Below are 20,499 nucleotides of genomic sequence, written 5' to 3' on the forward strand. Positions count from 1 at the left end.
GAGTAACACAGAAGAATCAATGGCCACTTGTTCTGCAAAACTTTGACTCTTTTATCAACTCCATGATGTCTACCATGCCATGAAAGCCAGGTCTAAGCCTGGCGTTTAAAAGTCGAAGAGGTACGACCTCAGTTCCATACATTCCAATCTCTAGGGTAGCCCACGTATCAGAATTCTGACGTTTATTTTGTCCAAGGGTCTTGTCTCTCCTTTGCTATTCCATGATTCACCATCACCCAATTGGCCCTTCCAGACTCCTCAACATTGAGTATCTGAAGTTGGGTAGATGCTATGGGCCAAAAATGGGAAGCACTCATCCCCTCTTGCTTATTTATGCCTTATAACTGGCTCCAAGCTGAGTGGCGTCCAGACAGAAGCAGAAGTGTTCTAAGGTGATTATCTAGGAACACAAGGTACGATTGGAAATCCATTTTGCAAACAAATGCATGTTTGTTTTCTCTCCACTCCCCTTTGGGTGTTAAGCTTCCTTTTGATTAATGTTTGCTTCCTAGTAATAAATATGGCACCAGCTTCATTGATTTATTATAAGGATTCCACGTGAGAAGGAATGGGTGCATGGCACTCGGCAGTGCCCAGGGTGTTCGGCATTCAGTACACACTGCTATTGTTTATAGAGAAGTATTTGTATGAAGGGGAGACTGCTGGAAGGGTTTACATTGGGGACAGGAGGTGACAAAGGCCCTTTCTTTCACCATCCTTTGCAGTTAATCGTTTATCTTATCTACATCCCACAAGACTAGCATGTGCCTGGGAGATTAGCTCCAGGCATACTTCAGCACCAATCACAGAGGGCCACCTGGGTGAGAAATTGCAATAAAAGGACGGTCCACAGCAGGCTTGCATTCCCACAGCTGGTCAGAGGAGGAGGAACGCTCTGTGTTCTCACCCAAGGTAAGTCCTGCTTCAAGCCAGGCAAGCTCTCTCCTGATCTGGGTGTGGTCCCCCCAACCTTGACACACTGGACTTGCTAGGGTTGTTTGTTTCTGGAAACTTTTAGAACCCTACAAGGAGTTTAGACCCTGGCCCCTGTCAAGTGCCCCAGATATTACTCTATGTCCAGCTCAATCTGATTGCAGCCAACTGCCCCCCTCACCCTTGCCCTGGACACCCTACCAGGAAGACAGGCCTCTACTTGGGATCCCATTTCTAAGAATTACCGGTCCTGGGTTCTCTCTCATAACATATTCATGATATCCCTTCCGGAAACAGATCTCTGTCTTCAACTGAAGTCTTCCGGGGGCAATAAGAAGCCATCCAGAGACTTGCCCACTCAAGGGAAGAGTTTCCCAGAAGAGGAAATATTATTTATTTGCGTGTCGGTAGGCTCTTCACAGCTCTTTATTTCTACCCACCCCCCCAAATTTCTTTATTCATTCATCCCTCAACCCTTGACTGCACACCCTTTGTATGTCAGACACTGCTAGGAGCAAGCATAGGGGCTCAGTCTAACTTGAAATCTACCTGCCTAGAGGACACTTTGGGGGGGTCTCTCAGCACAGTGCCTGATGTACAGAACCAAGAAAGGGCAGCCATGACTTTTGTCAGTAGATTCACAGTAACCCTCCCCTCTAATCGCCAGGAGCCTCTACCTCAACCTGAGTAGGAACCCACCTGAGACCTTCTAGAACATTCTGCAGTACTGGCCAGCTCTAAGCTTACTTCTGGTTTCCCTGCTGTCAACCTGTAGTGTAAACTCTAACAGTTGGGTTTATTTCTTTCTTTTTATAATACAAGTGCCTGAATTAAGCTTTGACTGCAGAGGCATCTGCTTCATAGACGACTATCTGCGATAAACACGTTGCCAGCCCCCTCCCCCGCACTGAGGCGCCTTTGTTTTAGAGAACTTGGTTGATTTCAATAACTGACCATTTTGGCTACCTGTTTTTCCTCTTCCCTATGCTTTAAATTCCCACTCATGTTTTAAATTCACTAATAAAGAGTAAGCCTGCAAAACCCTAGGCAACCCCCCAACCCCAATTAAAGCAGAACCCCAGGCCCATAGCGTGCTCTCTCTCCCCCCACGACCTCACTGCATGGCCCCAGGTGTGCCAAGTAATTTCCAGGTCCTGTAATTAATAAGCCTTTTTTTGTTCCAGTTTCCTGATGTTTATTGCCAAAGGGCTTCTTATAATCACAGTGAGAACCACAAGGCTGGTCTAGCCACAACATTGGTTATTGATAGGCTGAGACTGGCACACAGCACCATCCTGTCCCCTTGGGAAATCTCCTACTCCTGTTACCCAGCTCCTTTCTGCAAGTCATGCCTGCTTTAAACAATACAGCCCTTCATGAAGGAAGTCGTTAGCAGTTTCTGAGAACATGGGCCTGGGGCCTTCAGCAAGCTATTTAACTTCCAGCACCGTGTTTGCACATAAGAGGGGCTCAGTAAATATTCCTGGGGTTAATGTCCTCTGAATCTCAGCTTCTTCATCTATAAAATTGGGGCAAAATAATCGTACCTTCCATGGAGGGTGGTTTAGAGCCTTACATGGGCTAAGGAATGCATAGGGCTTAGTCCAAATCATGCTGCTGAACTGATGTGAGTGTCTTCTTACCCTTGCACCCACGGGCACGACCTCTGTCGCCTTGATAGAATCTGAGTCTTTCCCTTTCCCCAGCTGCATAGAGAGCCTGCACGCTGCAGAGTGACCTGCATGTCTCAGCTTACAGAAAGGATGACGGGCTCTTATGTCCTGTGGCTGGCCTTGGCCTCCTGCATTCTGACCCTGGCATCTACAGAGCAGCAAGGTGAGTGCTCTGCTCACCCGGCACCTCAGATGCCCCGCACTACCTGGACAGTGAGCAGGGAAGTGTAGAGAAGGCAGTTCAGAATCCGTGTTTAAAGCAAAGACCCAGAAACTAGAAGTCAAAGGGAACAAAATGAGAGAAACCGAAATCAAGTCCTAATCTCTCAAAGAGCCAGATCGGAAATTCCCCCTGAAAGGACCAACGGGGGCCAGTTCACATACCTTCCCAGGCCCAGATATGGGGGAGATCAGAGAGCCGGGTTCATGAGGACGTGGGACACCTGGCCACTCTCTGCCCTCATTTTTGCAAGCGCCTCCTCCTTCCTCTATATCAGTTTGCTCATCTGTAAAAGGAAAGGACTGGATTTAGTGATCTCTCTGTGTTCTTCCAAAGATCTATGGATTGGGCATCTTAGATGCTTGTAGGAAGGGTTCTCAGGCTCAACATGTAGGTGAGAATTTCTGTCTGTGTCACCTGTGGAGTGGACTGGGGTCGGGGTGGAGGGGGACTCAGCTCATGGCCTCCCTTGGGAAAATACAGCGTGTGCAGGAAATAATCCAAGAATAGCAAGTGCATATATAAGCAAGGCTTGAAAATCTCTTTTTCTAAGAAGTCCTTCTAGTGTGTGTTATAGGAATGTGATACGTAGTTCATCAAGCAGGCACTCACGCTATTCAACAAGTCAGAACTGGGGAAGAGAACCAGCTTGAATTCCAGGGACTCCAGTGCTGTGCTTGGCATTTTACACCTATTATCTCCTTTAATCCTCTAACGATCCTTGAGGGCTTTATTTCCCCAAATTGGGTATGCATATCCCAAGATGACTGTGGGGGTGCATGGCAAGCTCTCACAGAATTTTTTGTTGGCTCTCTCTATTTTTTCTTTCATGTGTATGAAAAAAATATAACCAGTACATCATACCTATGGTATCACAGATATTATTCCTTAGGATGAAACGAATTTATAAAAAGAATCATTGAAAGAAACATATTAAGTACATAATAGGACAGGCAGACACAGTTGCAACAAACATCATGACCCGAGGCGTGGGAATGGATGGAGTCTGGGACTCACTAGCTCACAGGTGTTGTTTTGCAGATGAGTCTCAGGCGAGTTGAAGCACCTGCCAAAGTCATCCAGCCAGCAGGTGCGGAGCTGGATTTAGGCCAGGCTGACCAGCCCGTGGCCCCGCTGCCTTCACTTCTCTGCCTCTTCACACATCACGGTCCCTGAATCTGTTCAAAACCATGAGACAAGCACTCAGAAATGGTCCTGTTAGACCAGTGGGTCTCAACTGGGGGTGATTTTGCTCTCCAGGGGACATTTGGCAACGTCCGGAGACAACTTCGAGGAGGAGGGTGCTGCTAGCACCCAGCGAGATGAGGCCAGGGATGCTGCTGAACATCCTATAGTGCACAGGACAGCCCCACAACAGAGAATGGTCCAGCCCCAAAATGCCAATAGTGCTGAGCTTGAGAAATCTTGTGTTAGATCTGATCTACTGATGATGGAAAAATATCTATGATATATTAAGTAAAAAATGCAAGTGGAAGAAAAAAGCTGTACAGCATTAAGCCCATTTTTATTCTTGAAAAAGCCTGTATTTTAAATACATGCATAGAAAGGGTCTGAAGACTATAGAACAAATTTGTGGTTACTTCTGGGATGGGATGGGCTTATGACAACTTTCACTTCTACTTGATTTTAATGATGTTTGAGGTTTTTCCAGTGAGCCCATATTAGATTTATAACGAGAAAAGCAAATATTGGTCAGACAGGACCACCGTGTATGGTTGCACAGTGGAGCACTGCACAACTCCAGGGGAGGGGGCCACCAAGCTCAATGTGAACGATGTGCAGGGGGGAGACCCTGGTGTTCTTAATGCCTATAAAATACCGCACACAGGCCTCTTTATTATTCTGACCCCAAGGTGATGAAGGCTGATATTTAATTAAGAGATTGTGTGCCTCTTGTCCTCATTAGGGTCCTTAGCACATCCAAAACAAAGTGTGGAGGAGGATAAAAGTCCTGTAGGCTTGCGGCTTGCACAGTAAACCCAAGCACACCGTTGCTTTCCAGGTTACAGGAACTCCACCAACACCAGTTCCTATGGACTGGGCTTGGAGTGCGGAGCCTCAGGCACAACAGAGGACCAACTCTGTTTTGACCCCTGCCAGAATTACACCCTCCTGGAGGAACCGTCCCGAAGCACAGAGAACACAGAAGAAGGGCAGATGTGTGATGGGGACATGAGCGGCTGGTACCGCTTTGTGGGAGAAGGAGGAACGAGGATCCCAGAGACCTGTGTCCCGGTGTACCGATGCCAGACGGCCGCTCCCATGTGGCTGAATGGGACCCACCCTGCCCTCGGGGAGGGCATCGTCAACTACACAGCTTGCGCCCACTGGAGTGACAACTGCTGCCTTTGGAATACTGAGGTGGGGGTAAAGGCCTGCCCGGACGGGTACTACGTGTACCGGTTGGAGGGCACCCCCCACTGTGACGTGAGATATTGCACAGGTGAGCAGCAGAGACCCTGGAGGCAGCCGTGGGTGGGGCCACCTGGTAACATGCCGAGGGTGAGTAGGTCAGGAGGAGACTAAGCAGAACAGCCTCTACCCAGCTCCTGGCAGTGACTGCCCAGTGGGAATACCACCCAGGGTTACCAGGTCTTCCAACACTTCAAGTAAAGCCAGAGATTCGGGTTCAAGGGTGAAATCTCCTGATATATCCATATGTGTAGCAGAATACTAAGAACTCAGGCTCATTCAGATTTAGGCTCCATTTGGGCAGTTTAATTTATTTCTCTGAGCTTCAGTTTTCTGATCTGAAAAAACGGATAATGGCAAAAATAACCACTACTGCATAATGCTTACAATGTCCCTGCTCCTATCCTAAGCACTTTAGACTGTTAACTCATTTAATCCTCTCACCAGCTTCATGAGATAGATACTATCTAATTACTCCAGACGAGGGGTGGGGGCGCAGAGAGGTTAATAGCTCTCCCAAAGTCACAAAGCTGGGAAGTGGTAGAGCCAGGATTTGAACCCAGACACTCTAGTTCCATGATCCATATGCTTAACCACTATGCAACCCTGTCTCATACGGTGACCATGAGCATTGAATGAACTGATGCGTGGGAAGTACTCAGAACAGTGCCTGCCATGTAGTAAGCATCAACATGGCAGCTTCTGGGTTCTCACTTCACTGGCCTGGCAATCAGGAAATCAGAGTTGGGAGCTTGACCCTTCCACTAAGTATCGCACAACCTTGGGCAGGACTACTGTGCCCTGGTAGAATGACAGGTCAGCCTTGGTGGCCTTGGGTCCTCCCTGCTGTGCAGCCTCATCCTCCGCCTCTGTGCCTCACCCTCTAGACCCCTCCACTGCGGAGGACAAGTGTGAGACGACCTGTCGTGCAGAGGAGGAGTGCAGCTCTGTCGACGGCGTCTGGGAGTGTGTCTGCAGACAGGACCTCAACAACTCTGGTGAGCGGCTTGGCGGAGCCACGTAGTGGGGGCAGTGATGGTGGGGGCTGGCCTGAGTGGGCAGGGCAGCAGAGAGGGAGGTTCAGAGGGTCAGGACAGGGTGTGGACCAGAATCAGTGGAGATGGAACTGAGGTCAGGGAATGTGGGTTCTCAAAGCCAGTGGATTTGCAAGAATGGGAAGGCAGGGATTGAACAAATTTCCAGATCAGCCACTGGACCTTGGCCTCAGGAAACAGCTCTGGCATGGGTGGGCTTGACCCACGAGGGACCAAGGAACTGAGGATGAGAACTCTGCAAGTGTAGAAGCTACATTCAAACATCTGCAGAGTCTACATACGAGGGACGTGAGCAGACTCCTATGCTAGTCCTGGATTTGCCACGTAGTAGCTCTGGGGCCTGGGACAAGTCACCTACCCTTTCTGAGCCTTAATGTCCTCATCTGTAAAATGGGCATGAGATAATAATAAAAATACCCACCATACAGGGCTTTTATGAGAATTAAATCAGAGCAGTCCAAATGGGCAGGCTCTGGAGGTGATGAGCTTCTCATCTCAGGGGACAAGGACGCAGAGGCAGAGACCCGTGGGTAGGGATGCCATAGATGAGTTCTAAGTCCTGGATGGGGGTTGGATGAGCTTCCTATTGAGATTATTTCTTTCCCTCCTAGGACTCTGACCTTGCCCTTGGCACAAGCGTGCCTTCCTCTGAGCACACTCCCAGACGAGAGTGGAGTGGAAGAGAGAGTGTTCTAGGCAGAGGGACAAGAAAGAGTATATGTTTGGAAAACTGGGCAGGAGTGTGGATGAGGTGGTGCTTGTGTGTGCCTGGCAGGAGCCATGTGGGGATGACAGGTGGGAACAGGAGGGGAACAACTCTGCTCTCCTTGGAGGCTCTCTCTGCTCACTGGGGGCTCACTGGGTTGGGGCTGCGTCCTGGGATTTGGGCTGTCACAGAATCAGACATTGGGCTTTGAGGACACCCTGCTTGTACCTGGATAGGCTCCAAGGGCATCCTTGTGAGGCAGTGAGTGAGCAGGTGGCTTGCCTCATGTCTCCATCGGTGGCTATTCAGTAGGTCTCCATTGCTTCTGACAGTTCCATCATGATGTGGCTTCTGCTTGTTTCTCCATCTCCCACAGCTCCACCGCTCCCACTCTAAGTTCCTGTACCTCTGAACTCTGCACTCCTGTAAACACACCATCCTCTCTCTCGTCGCCACACTTTTGCCTCTGCTGTGCCCTTAGCCTAGGATGCCCTCACTTGCTTATTCACCTGTAAAACTCCTATTTCCTCATGCAGTTTCAGCCCTCCATGAATCCTCCCCTGACTTAACCAACAGACTTAGATAGACTTTCTTGTGCTCTCCTTCTGCACCTAGAACATAGTTCCGTTAGTACTTTCATCATATTGCATTATAATAAACTGTTGACATGTTGGTTTTTACACAAGACCAAGGAACCCTCATGGGCCAAGTCTATGTTTTCTTTATTTCTGTGTTGAATGTGCCTAGCACATGGAGCAGGTGGTTAGTAAATGTATGTTGAATCAATGCATTCATGAATACAATAGAAATGATATTTTTCTTAATTTCTTGTCTCCCCTATCAGAATGTTAGCTCTGTAAGGGCTGAAATTTTGTCAGTTTTGATAAACATTGTATCCCCCGTGCCCAGAACAGTGCCTGGCAGATAGTGGACACTTGAGAAGTATTTGTTGAATAAATGTTGGTTGAATGAATGAATGAATGAATACAATGTCTCTGAACCTGGTCAGATGTGCTGGCTTCACAAAGCCAGAAGTGGGAGTAGTGTGTAGCTAGCTTTGATTCTAGTCTGGAATGCAGGGCAGTCCTGCTTCCCCAGAGACCCCAATCCCCAAGGGGAACTAGACACGAAAGCCCTCGCCAAACCTACACATAGGCTGCTTGGAAATCTTGGACTGGGGGCTTCTTTGCCAACCTCGCCTACCGCAAGCCCAGGCATGAATCCCACCTGGATCCCAGGCCCATTCTAGTCTACCCAACCTCCTGGTGGGCATGGTGGCTTTTCCAAAGGGTAGAGAGTGTGGACTCTACCCACTGCTTCCAGACTCCTATCCACTGCACCTGCTTCCCTCTCCACTTTCCAGATGTCCACAGTTTGCAGCCTCAGCTGGACTGTGGGGCCAGGGAGATCAAGGTGTCACTGGACAAGTGTCTGCTGGAAGGCCTGGGTTTTGGGGACGAGGTCAGAGCCTACCTGCAGGACCGGAGCTGCAGCAGCATCGTGCCAGGAGAGGAGAGGAACTGGCTGTCCGTGACCAGCCCTACCAAGGCTGGTGCCTGTGGAAACATTCTGGAGGTGAGTGGGTGTTTATAGGACTGCTGCCAGAGGGTGGGAGTTGGGCCGTTGGGGGCTGTCTCAGTAGCTGCAAGACTTTGGTCAAGTCATTTAGCCTCTCTGGGCCTCTGGGGGTATGCGAGATTACACATGTTGGTCCATGTAAAGAGCTTAGAACAGGTCTGATACTTGAACTCAGCAAATGTAAGCTGTGATTATAAATTTTTAAAATAGGGATGATGTGGGAGGGGCTCACAGAGGAGCAAGTGTGGTGGCTCCTGACTCATCTCAAGGGTCAACAATTGATTGTTCTAGTTTTTGATGTGGGTTCCTCACTCCCTTCCCATAAAGTGCCGGTGCCACTGGGGGCAGAGGCCCATTTTGCCTTCTTGACATCAGAAGGCAGGGTGACAGCATGGTTGAGAGCATCCACTGTGGAGTCACACAGACCTGAGTTCCAGATACACCTTCACCCCTGTCCACATAAACATATATGTGGTCTTGTTTTCATGCCAAAGAGAAATGAAACCCATGCCATCTACAAAAACACTCTCTCTGTGTTCAACGATTTCATCATCAGAGACACCATCCTCAACATCAGCTTCCAATGCGCCTACCCGCTGGACATGAAAGTCAGCCTCCAAACTGCCCTGCATCCCGTTGTAAGGTATGGCACTGACCCTTGCCCTTTGACCTATAACTCTGACTTCAAGCACAGCTTATGATGTCCACAGGATGCTACCTCTATCCTTCAGGAGCTCCCATTCATTGTATTGTTCATTCCACAAATATTTGTTGATTGTATATTAATGTTCAGCATGAACAAGGCAGACATAGACTATTTTGTGGATATTAAAGATTATTATTATGAAGCAACACAGCAACATGAAACAGTGTTAATTAAATATGCTAAGGAACAAAAACACACGACAATTTCATTTATCTTGAGGAAGAAAGGCATTGAACAACTAATTATATCAAAAATTATTTACAAGTGAGATGAATGCAATGTCGGAGAAGCACACTGGATGCTGTGGGATCAGGGAGCAAGGGTCCCTGACCTAATCTTGGTTGGGGGGATGGTGGGAGCAGGAAGCCTTCCCTGCAGCTATGGGATGTAAGCCGACATCAGCTTTGATTGGATAAACAGCACCCCAATCCACCCCCAATAGCAATTTGGATGGAATTCAAAAGCTTTAGCTGTATCCACTGTGCCTGGAATGGGGCCCTGTTGAATGAATTCCTCAGCATTCCTAGACTTGCCAGAGGACTTTCTAGGGTGTCAGAAATCCAGGGTGCCCTTCCCATTCCCTCATTGCCTCCTGGGCCCCCAGAATGGCAGGATTAGAAGGATTAGAAATTTCCTAGTTCAATGTTTTTCAGACTGTATTGTGTTGGGGACCCAAGGTTCATAAAAAACAAAAATTAAAGCCATTTATCTTGTTAAAATTGGTGCTTCACTGAAGATTGTGGGGTGGATTTAGCAGCAGATTCTGCTGTTAGAAATTGTGAACCCACAGAACTGGTCCCAAGCCCATTCTACAGGTGAGAAGACAGAGGCGGGCACTTCCAGTTCTTCTACGGGTGAAAGAGATACCTGAGATCTGTGATGCAGGGAGGATTGGTGGAAATCCTGGAGACAGACTCATCAGAGTCTAGAAGATAGTAAATGCTCAATTTAAATGAGTGATTGAATACTTCATTTAGGGATCAAAGATGTGTCCTAGCCTTCATGACCTTACACAAGGGGCGGGCTCAATTTATTTTGTTCTCACTGGTCAAAACCTGATGGTTCCACTCTTGTGGTTTTCCTTTTCTCAGCTCCCTGAACATCAGTGTGGGTGGGGAGGGAGAGTTCATTGTCAGGATGGCCCTCTTCCAAGACCAGAACTACACGTTGCCTTACGAAGGGGATGTAGTTGTGCTGTCCGTTGATTCCATGCTCTATGTGGGTGCCATCTTGGAGAGAGGAGACACCTCCCGGTTTAACCTGCTGTTGAGGAACTGCTATGCCACACCCACCGAAGACAAGACTGACCCTGTGAAATATTTCATCATCAGAAACAGGTATCAGACAACTCTGGGGTTATCTTTTGGCCTAAATGAGGTTTAGGGGGAAACAGATCACCTCATCTCTGCCTAGAAGTTGTGTAAGTTGGCTTACCTCTTTTGGAAAATAATTTGGTATTACATATCATGACCATATCCCTTGACTCAGGAATATTATTCCTAAAATTTTACCCTAAAGCATTAATACAAAGAAGGTGGGCAGGATAAAGAAATGCCAATTATTTTTCATTTCAGTATTCTTTATAACTTTGGCAATAGCTTCATAGTTAAAAAAAGAGGGGGTCTATTAGATAATGAAGGACTGTTATACAGATGTTAACACTGATCAACATGAAAGTGGCTTGACAACCGTTACAGGACAAAATGTTATTGAATATCATTAACTGGCAAAAACAAAGGGAAAATGCATATCTATAGATCATGACTCAAACCATAGTACTAACACCAGCTAGTATTGATCATTGAGTTTAGCTGGATAATGGATAATACATGCTCTCCTCAACCCTAGGAAGTGCATTTTCCTGTCTCCACTCTACAGATAAGGACAGTGAGGCTCAGTAAGGTTAAGTAATCTGTTTGTGGTCACTTAGCTAGAAAGTAGGTCAGCTGGAATTTGAAACCAGTCTGTCTGACTCCATAGGCTGGACCCCCAAAAAACTTAAACCACGTGGGCTTATCTTGGATAACATCTTGGAGGAAACCTCCAAGGTTTATTCCAACCTAAAGGAATAGAAAGTCCATGTTGTCAGGATGGAGGGAACGTGGGGGGATCTCTAATTCTTTCCGATGCTGTTTTTATACTGGACACAGATTAAACATGCAGCCAAGGGCCTCGGGCCCCTTGAGCTGTTCTAGAATCAGACCCTTGCCCCTGCCACCCTCCCAGCTGCCCAAATCAACAAGATTCCACTATCTACGTGGAGGAGAATGGGGTATCCTCGGAAAGCCGGTTCTCTGTTCAGATGTTCATGTTTGCTGGAAATTATGACCTAGTTTACCTGCATTGTGAGGTTCATCTCTGTGATTCCCTTAATGAACAGTGCATACCGGTGAGTATCGCTTTGGACTGGACTATTCAGAGCCTGGTGGCTTGGTACCTGATAGGTTCTCCATATATATTTATTGGAATTATGGAAGGATGGAAAGAAGAAGGAAGGGAGGGAAGGAGGGAGGGGAGGGAGTAGGGAGAAGGGAGGAAGGAAGGTATCGAAAGAAGAATGGATGGGAGGAAGGAAGGGAGAAAGGGAGGAAGAGAGGGAAGGAAGAAGGATGAATGGATGGACTTTAAGCCTCCTAAAAGCCTAAGTGTAAGCAATTATTGTGTCCCTAGGAGGCAGATCAGTTGAAGGAGCCTGTCTACTAGATTTCTTTGGCACAAGACATATTTTAAGTGATTATAATAATAGTTGACTTGTTTAGCGCTTACTCTGGGTCAAGAACTGTACTAAAACTTTCATATGCCTTATCTAATTTAATTCTCACAACAACCCTTTAAGTAGATTCTTTCATCCGCCCAGCTGTATAGATGAGGAAACTGAGGCTCAGAGAGGTCGCTTGCCCAAGGACCACACAGCTAGAAAGTATCAGCTGCCATGTGACTCCATGTCCATGCTCTTAGCCCCTACTTGTCACTGCCTGCTAATAACTAGCACTCACTAAGTGCTTACTATGTGTCTGTGTGTTGCATTTAACCATCACAACTAGAAAGGCTATTTAATAATAGTAGAGAGGTGAAGTCATTTGTCCCAAATTAAACAGCTAAAAGAGAGTGGAGATGAGATTCAAACCCAGGTTTGACATGACAGTGAGAATTCTCTAGACTGAGAAAACCACAGCATCAATTAGGGCCATACGGGGTGCAGCCCCATTCTTGGGCCAGAGCTGCCCGTTGTAGGAACAGTCTGGATAGAACTGTGCCTTTAAATTTTGATATAATGAGAATTCCCCCTCCCCACAGTCTTGCTCAGGAAATCGACTCCGCAGTGAAGTAGTTATCAACCCAGCCCGGGTTCTAGATTTGGGACCCATCACTCGGAAAGGTAAGTGGCCAAGTCCTGGTGACAAGGTCAGCGGCCGAGTACCACTGACCCCAGTCAGTGGCCTGGGGTCGCCAACCTAACAACCTACAGCCTCTTCTGCCTCCTCAGTGTAGCCTCCACCAGTGAATCTATCTTTCCATGAGGTGCTTTGGGTAATAATAATAGTATTTTTATGCCATATGAGAAAGACCAGGCTAAGCTCTCAGTATCCATCAACTCACTCAATCCTCCTGACTTCATCCATTTGACAGGTGGGAGCTGAAGCCCAGAGAGATTAAGCGACTCACGCAAGGTCACCTGGCTCTTGAGCAGCTGGCGTCAGACTTGGACCCAGCTCGATCTGATTCAATAGCGTGTGTCTTTTCCTTATTCCTCCTGGCAGGTCCTCATAACTCAGTCCCTTCTGAGTGATGTCTGAGTCCTAGCCCAACATTGTTCTGGTGATTGACCGTGTTTTTCAAAATCCAGTTACAGTATTCTGGAGCATGATAGAGGGGAAGCTTTCCAACTGCTCCTCAAATTGTCATCCATCCTCCCCATGGGTTAGCAGTACTGTCATGGCTTTTATCCCACCAGAATGGAGGAGCCAAGAAACTCAAAAGAATAAAAGCATTTTTTCTGTCTTAGAGCAAATAGAATGCAGTAATGTTAATAATAGTAGTAGTCATAATAATAATAATAATAACACTTTGTTCCTGGTGCTGTGCCAAACACATTTATATGCATTGTCACATGGAATGCTCACACCAGCCTAAGGAGGTAAGCACAATTATCACTTCCATTCTCCAGATGAGTAAACTGAGGCTGTCTTGTAAAGAAAGCTCTGCCCTGAGTTGTCCTGTCTCTTTACTGAGCCTTCAACTTGAAGCCTCATGTGTTGTCACAGAGTAGCTGGGGGGTTAGGAACTTCCACTCTGGAATCAGATAGACTGGGATTCTAATCCCCACTCTGCTACTTGCTAGCAAGGTCAACTTGGCAAGTCCCTTCACATGGCTGAGCCTCAGTCTTCTCATCTGTCAAATGGGGATGAGAATGCTTTCTTCACAAATCTGTTAAGAGTATTAAGTTTCAAATGCATGAAATGTGTTTAGAGAGGTACCTGCCAAACAATAGATGCCTCCACACTGTGGGTTGTCAATGGCTGTGATGATGAGGTCCAGGAGAACTTGGAGGGGCTGCGACCACAGTGCCACAGTCACGGGAGAATGACTGAGGAAACTCTCACCTTCTGCTCTTGTGTCCAGGTGCCTCGTCTCTGGGTGTCATGAACGGAGCCCCCAGCACTGCAGGTGGGTCATTTTCTCCTGCCTTTCCCACAGCCCTCTCTCCCAACTCTCTCCTTCCTCTTTTCAAGTCGGTGCACATTCATTCAGCCCCTTCTATGTGCCCGGGGCTGGGAACTGTGGACACTGAAATGAATCAGACCCAAGACGGGCTCTTGAGATGCTCTCAGTCCAGCAAGGGAGCCAGCCATTTAACAACAAATATTTATTGAGCGCCTGCTGTGTGCCAGGCATTGTTCTAGGCACTGAAGCTATAATGGTGAATAAGACAGGCCAGGTGCCTGCCCTCATGGAGCTTATGTTCCAGTTGGGAAATAGACAATAAATAGTTAACAAGGTAATTTAGAAAGAAAAGAGAATGATATGATAGAAAGTTACTGGCATGGGTAATAATGCCTTGAAAAGATAGAAGTTTATTTCTCTCATACATAAATGAAGTCCGGAGGCAAGAATCCAGGGCTAGTAGGGCGGCACCATGAAGTCATCAAGAATCCAGGCTCTCTTCGTGCTTGGGGGAAGCTAGCCCCTAATAAAGAGAGGTAAGCTATGAAGGCATGGGTTCAGGGCTATCTGAAGAATCACAATCCTTAGGAGCATCTACTCAGATGTCCCCATCCCATGTTTCACAGTCCCCAGGTTTTTCCAACCACGGTTCTGACATTGTAGCAGACTTGCCTTGACAGAGCATTCAACCGTCTTTTAAACTTGGCAATTTTATCAGATCCTGAATTTGTTCCTCGGCTGTATCCACTCTCCTATTGCAGAAGATAAGGGCTTCTTACAACCTAGCTACCAAGGAGACCCTGTGGCTCTCTCACTTGGCCCTAACAATTAAAACTCAGTTTCTCATCCTTCTGCAGTAGGGCATCACTACAGTGTAGTAATAATTAACCAATTCCATTTCCACTGGACTTAAAGGCCTGAATCATTGCACTGGCCAGAGAATTCTCCCTCATCAGAAACATTCTCTCAAGTCACTATTTGTGAAATTTTTAGCAATTAGATTGCCACCTTGTAACTGGAATTTCTCATGCTACACATATCAGTTGAGATTGGGTTCTCGAAAAAAAAAAGAATCCAGGCTCCTTCCAGCTCACCCCTCCCCCATCTTTAGGGTGTGGCCATCATCTTCATGATCCAAGCTGGCAGCTGGAGCCCCAATCTTCATATATAGGCAGCAGGATGGAGGAAACGTGGAAGAAGTTACTGAGTGTTAAGGAACATTCCTGGAAGCTGACACCTTATACTTCCGCTTACATCTCATTGGCCAGTGTTTAGTCACATGGCCACACCTGGCTGCAAAGAAAGCTGGGAAATGTAGTCTTTATTCTGGGAGGCCATGTACCCAACCAAGGTTTGATGGTTCTATTAACAAGAGAGGAAGGAAGAATAAATATCGGCATGGATAAGTGGTCAGAAAAATTTTTAGAGGATGTGATATTTAAACCAAATCAGAAAAGGAGCTGGGTGTGCAAATATTAGGGAAAATCCCTACAAGCAGATGGAACAACAATTGTAAAAACGAGACAGGCACATAAGCAAATAAATGACAAGCAAGTAGATAGTGCAGAAGGAGCACATAGAAGAGTAATTAACTGTATTGGATAAGTTCAGGAAAGAATTTCAGCAGGTGATAATATCTGAATGGGGTTTTGTTGCATGAATTGGAGTTCAACAAGCAGACAAATCCAAGAAATGTATTTTGGCCCAAAGGGAAAGCAATGCTGTTAAGATTTTACTACCCTTAAAATGATCTATATTGGTGAACTTAAACGTGAAAATGTTCTTTCCATCCTCAAATCCCCAACTAGATAACAGTCTAAAAGTTTCCAAATAAGTTTAAGACAGCCTCTCCGTGCTCAGTGCTAATAATCAGACAATGCCCAGGAAGGTAGTGCTCATCAGAGAGGGTGGTTAGAACTCAGACTAAAAGCACCTTGAGAGCAGAGACCTCAAGTCTCATTTATTTCTTCCAGTACTTCAGGTTAGCACAGTGCCTGGAATAGCCTGGCTTCCCAGTAGAGTTTGCCAAATTGACTAACTTCTAGGATGGGCGGTGGATTCTGGAGCCTTCTGGAAGAGGAGGAAATCACTCTGATGTGGTAGCAGACCCCCACAAGAGGGGACTTATGATTTTCATGTCGGACGTTTTAGAATTAATTGAACATCAACCTATGTTGTATAATTATAAATTGGTTGTCATACACTAATATGTTGCTGAAAATTATGATATTCTTCTCTCTCCCCCTTCTAGGACATTAGCAAGTTACTTTGAAACTTGGGGGATGTGGAGATGTTATAATCTGGTAGTATGGTGGGAGGGGGTGCACATACCTCTCCCAGGCCCCCCAATACAAGGTAACTATGATCCAGGACCCGTGTCCTCAACTAACACTGAGTACAGAGTAATGTGCAGAAGAGATAGGATCCCAACCCTCCCAGATCTTAGAGTCTAATTTTCAAAACCAACACTTATATGGTGTTTACCATGGGCCAGGCACTGTTCTAAATGCTTGATATGAATTTACTCACTTAAGCCTTATAAAAATCCCGTGAGGTAATAGCTGCTAGTAATATTTCTATTTTGCATACAGGGAAACTCAGGCACAGAGAGGTTCAGTAACTTGCATAGGCCTGCACAGCTAGTTGGAGAACTGGGATTCTGAGCTAAGTAGTCAGGCCTCACAGGCAGTGTTTTTTAACCTCTGTGTCTTTCTGGCTCTTCTGTATTAGTCAAAGAAAGTAATGCTAGCTGCTGTGACAAACAGTCCCCAACTTTCTGTGCCTTTACACAATCCTTTCTTTCGCACTAAATCATTGGAGGATACAGTTCTGTGCCTTGCAGTCATTAGGAACTCAGGCTCTGACCTTCTGGTAACTTCTGGCATCTCCACTATCCCCTGCAAGTCTTCTCCTGGATCCTCTGCATCTGGTCCCTAGATGGTGGATGCGAGAGCATGGAGAATCATGTAGGGGGTTTTAAGGCCCAGGCCTAGAAATGGCATATATGACGTCTGTCCAATTCCACTGGCTAGATTCAGCCACATGTCTCACCTACCTGCAAAGAAGGCTGGGGAAAAGTACCCCCAGTGTGCCCAGAAGAACATGAAAAAGAGTTTCATGATTAGACAGCACTGCCTCTACCACACTACCCCTTTGCTGCCTCCCAGGGGCTATCACCCAACCAGATATTAAGGATACTCTGCCTTTGTAAGGCAGAAGATGGGGAGGCCAGCTCACTTTGGCTGCTAAGTTCCAAAGCCCAACACTCGACAGTCATCTCTTGCATTTCAGGGTTCCTGGTGGCCTGGCCCGTGGTTCTCCTGCCTGTCCTCCTGGCTGGGCTGTTCTGAGAGAGCAGCCAGGCATCTGGCCTTGAAGCTCGTGTTCTTCCCTCTGGCGATGGTTTCCAGCCACACTTCGGCTCTGCTGGTTCTCTCTCCAAATCGCATAGACAATCTTGGTGCTAACAGAGGCCAGGAGAGGTCTAGGGAAAGGGAAGAGGTTTCCCTTGTCTAACACTTTCAGCGCCTTTGTGTTTCTCTGTTTCTCATGGTGGGGACCCTGTCAGCCTGGCCCAGCCCACTTCCTCATTCATTAGCAGGATCTTGAAGGCAAATTTGCTAGGTGGCTCCATGGCTCCAGCCTTTACCAGAAGTGTAGCGTGTGTTTGTAACTCCAGAGAAGAGGGGCCATGTCACTGGGGGTAAGGGGAGGGGGATGAACTCCTAAAAGAGGCTCCTCCCATGGCTCCTTCCCAAGCACCCTGTGTTCTGACTGCTGATTAATTGAACAGACTGACTCTTGCTTTCACCTGGCTTCCTCTGATGTAGCTCCATCATGGTCTCAACAATCGCCATGGGATGGTGTTTTAAAGGGGCCACTTTCAGAGACCCTGCTCCAGGGAAGAGTGGTCTCCATTGTTCCCCTGTTCCCCATGACACCGCAGACAAACCCCTACCCCGGGACCTGGATGCTGGAGGAAGTGCTTGATTTGGGTGCAGAGACGCTGTCACCCCAGAGCACACCTCCAGCTGTAAATAGCGGTGTGTTTGCTCTGAAGGGTAAGGCAGGGAGTCCCAGAAGAAAATGATGCATCAATCCTGCCATGGAGAGGTACCAGCACAGCCTGGGAGATGGGTGAAGTCCCTTGCTGGAACCCTTTAATGGACCCTCACAAAGCACTCCACAAAGATGCCACAAATAGAGAATGCTTCCCCTTCCCACAGCTGTACATGAGGCCCCTCCAAAGTGGCCTCAGGGAAAATGACAGGATCAGGGCCAGGCCATGGGGGTGGAGCCTGTTTATCCACCAGAAGTAGAATTTCCAATGTGCTGCCTTATTTAGAGATGATGTTGTTGCAAGAAACAGAAACCCTCTCCGATTAACTCAGGCAAAAGGGGAATTAGTTATAAGAATGTAGGAGCACAAAGTCGAAGAACAGAAGATATAACCTGGCTACAGGAGAAAAACCACCAGAAACCAAGGTTTGTCTGTCTTTCCGTCTGTCACTCGTCCTGAAACCACACAGCCTTTATATCTGCTCATCTTTGTGTCTCTCCTTCATTTTCCCCCTCTCTTTGAAACTAGCTTCTTTTCCTGTTCAGTCATCATCCCTTGATTAAATATGGGACCTTGAGAGTATTATGCTAAGCGAAATAAGTCAGAGGGAGAAAGTCAAATACTGTATGATCTCACTCATAAGTAGAAGATAAAAACAACAACAAACAATCACCTGGAGACAGAGATTGGATTGGTGGTTACCAGAGGGGAAGGGGGGAGGGAGGGGGGTGAAAGGGGTGATTAGGAACATGTATGTGGTGATGGGTTGTCATCAGGTTTTGGGTGGTGAACATGATGTAATGTATGAAGAAATCGAAATATAATGATGTACACCTGAAATTTATATAATATTATAAACAATGTTACCGCAATAAAAATATATATATGGGCATTGCAGCCTCATGTCACTTCCTAATTTAGGGACCAAAGAGAAGGGCTGGCGTCTTGGAATCTCACATCCAAACCGCACCAGGGGGGTTTGATATCCCTGCTCGGGTCCAAGTGCTGCTCCTGGTGAGGGGGCTCATCTAGCACAAACACAGCCAATGGGCCTACCTGAAGGGGCAAGTCTCGAACAAATTGGGGGTGTTTCTTGGACAGACACCCCAAAAGGCCACTATGATAGTGGCTTCTTTAAAAGAGAGGTACCTGGGAGGAATTGCTTCCTGTTTCCCATTAAGTTAGAGGATTCAGACCTACTACATTCCAAGGGAGGTGATGTGCTAGGAATGGACCTGAAGGAGCAGTCAGGAGTCCTAACCCTTTCCCTTCCCTGAGGCTCAGCTTCTCTCCTGTAGAATCAAGGGGGTGGGGGGGAATGAAGATTCTCAAACATTTGTAGTGGAGCACTTTCTTTAAATACAATTCTACATGACATCCAATATGTAGAGATTAAAAGCAAATAGACTTTTGGTGTCAGGTAGGGGGGCTAGCTCTCCTATTCTGTGATTCTCTCCTCCTTACACCCTCAAAGAAAACTCCATGATAACCCACTTTAAGTAGGTTAAAGTGACAACCCACTTTGCCTTGGGTTACCAAGGGCAAAGTTTTGGAAATCTCTGGGACATATGATCTCTAATATATCTTCCAGTGTCAAATACATGTGCTTCTACTTAACTAGAGCCAACCTTGGCTGTCTGTCTGTCTAATTGCCTATCTATCTATCTATCTATCTATCTATCTATCTACCTACCTACCTACCTATCTATCGACCTATCTATCTATCATCTATCTATCTATCTAATCTATCTCCTATTCTCTCTCTCTCTCTCCATCTCTCTATCTATATATCTATCATCTAGCTAGATAGTCATAGCTTCTTGTTTTCTACAAATGGACATGCTATGTGAGTCAGAACATCTGAATGTCCAGTCTGCTTCATTTACTTGGTCAACACTAATCTGCTGAGAAACTGTTATGTCCCAGGTCCAAGGGCCTGGGTAAAATAATGAATGATGAGCCAGCCCTGATGGCCTAGTGGTTAAAGATTGGCATGCTCCGCTTCGGCAGCCTGGGTTCAGTTCCTGGGTGCAGAACCACACCACTCGTCTGTCAGAAGCCATGCTGTGGCGGTGGCTCACATAGAAGAACTAGAAGGACTTACAACTAGAATATACAGCTATGTACTGGGGCTTTGGGGAGGGAAAAAAAAGAGAGAGAGGTAGATTGGCAACAGATGTTAGCTCAGGGAGAATCTTTACCAGCAAAAAAATAATTAAATAAAAATAAAATAATGGATGAAACACAGTCCCTGGCCTTAGAGGTTCAAACCTGGTGGAACACAAACACATACCAGGACACTCACAGGCAGATCACACTCAAACACACATACCCACTGACCCTCACACACAGGACTCGTACACCCACACAAATACACACATTCTAACATATACATATCAACCTCACGTGCCCAAAGACACATTCCCACAGGCAGAGATCCTCACCTGCGCCCTCAAGCCTGGTCACTTA

The 20,499-nt window shown here is 46.7% G+C and overlaps 1 protein-coding gene across 4 annotated transcripts; it reads left to right on the plus strand.

Moving 5' to 3' along the window:
• Positions 1 to 2,672: 2,672 nt before the first annotated feature.
• GP2 (glycoprotein 2) lies at positions 2,673 to 17,320 on the plus strand. Of its 4 annotated transcripts, none has more exons than XM_058570587.1 (10): positions 2,673 to 2,769; positions 4,850 to 5,290; positions 6,114 to 6,257; positions 8,384 to 8,595; positions 9,093 to 9,241; positions 10,396 to 10,641; positions 11,531 to 11,693; positions 12,602 to 12,683; positions 13,929 to 13,973; positions 17,262 to 17,320. In XM_058570587.1, the coding sequence occupies exons 1-10, from the start codon at positions 2,676 to 2,678 to the stop codon at positions 17,318 to 17,320; spliced, it is 1,635 nt and encodes a 544-aa protein (XP_058426570.1). In that variant the 5' UTR covers positions 2,673 to 2,675. The 4 variants fall into 4 exon arrangements, with proteins under 4 accessions (XP_058426570.1, XP_058426571.1, XP_058426568.1 ...); XM_058570588.1 differs by having other exon boundaries at positions 6,147 to 6,257; XM_058570585.1 differs by having other exon boundaries at positions 2,676 to 2,773; positions 4,857 to 5,290; positions 6,147 to 6,257.
• The last annotated feature ends 3,179 nt before the right edge of the window (positions 17,321 to 20,499 follow it).

Source organism: Diceros bicornis, chromosome 26 (genome assembly GCF_020826845.1).
Source record: "Diceros bicornis minor isolate mBicDic1 chromosome 26, mDicBic1.mat.cur, whole genome shotgun sequence".
NCBI classification, from domain to species: domain Eukaryota; kingdom Metazoa; phylum Chordata; class Mammalia; order Perissodactyla; family Rhinocerotidae; genus Diceros; species Diceros bicornis.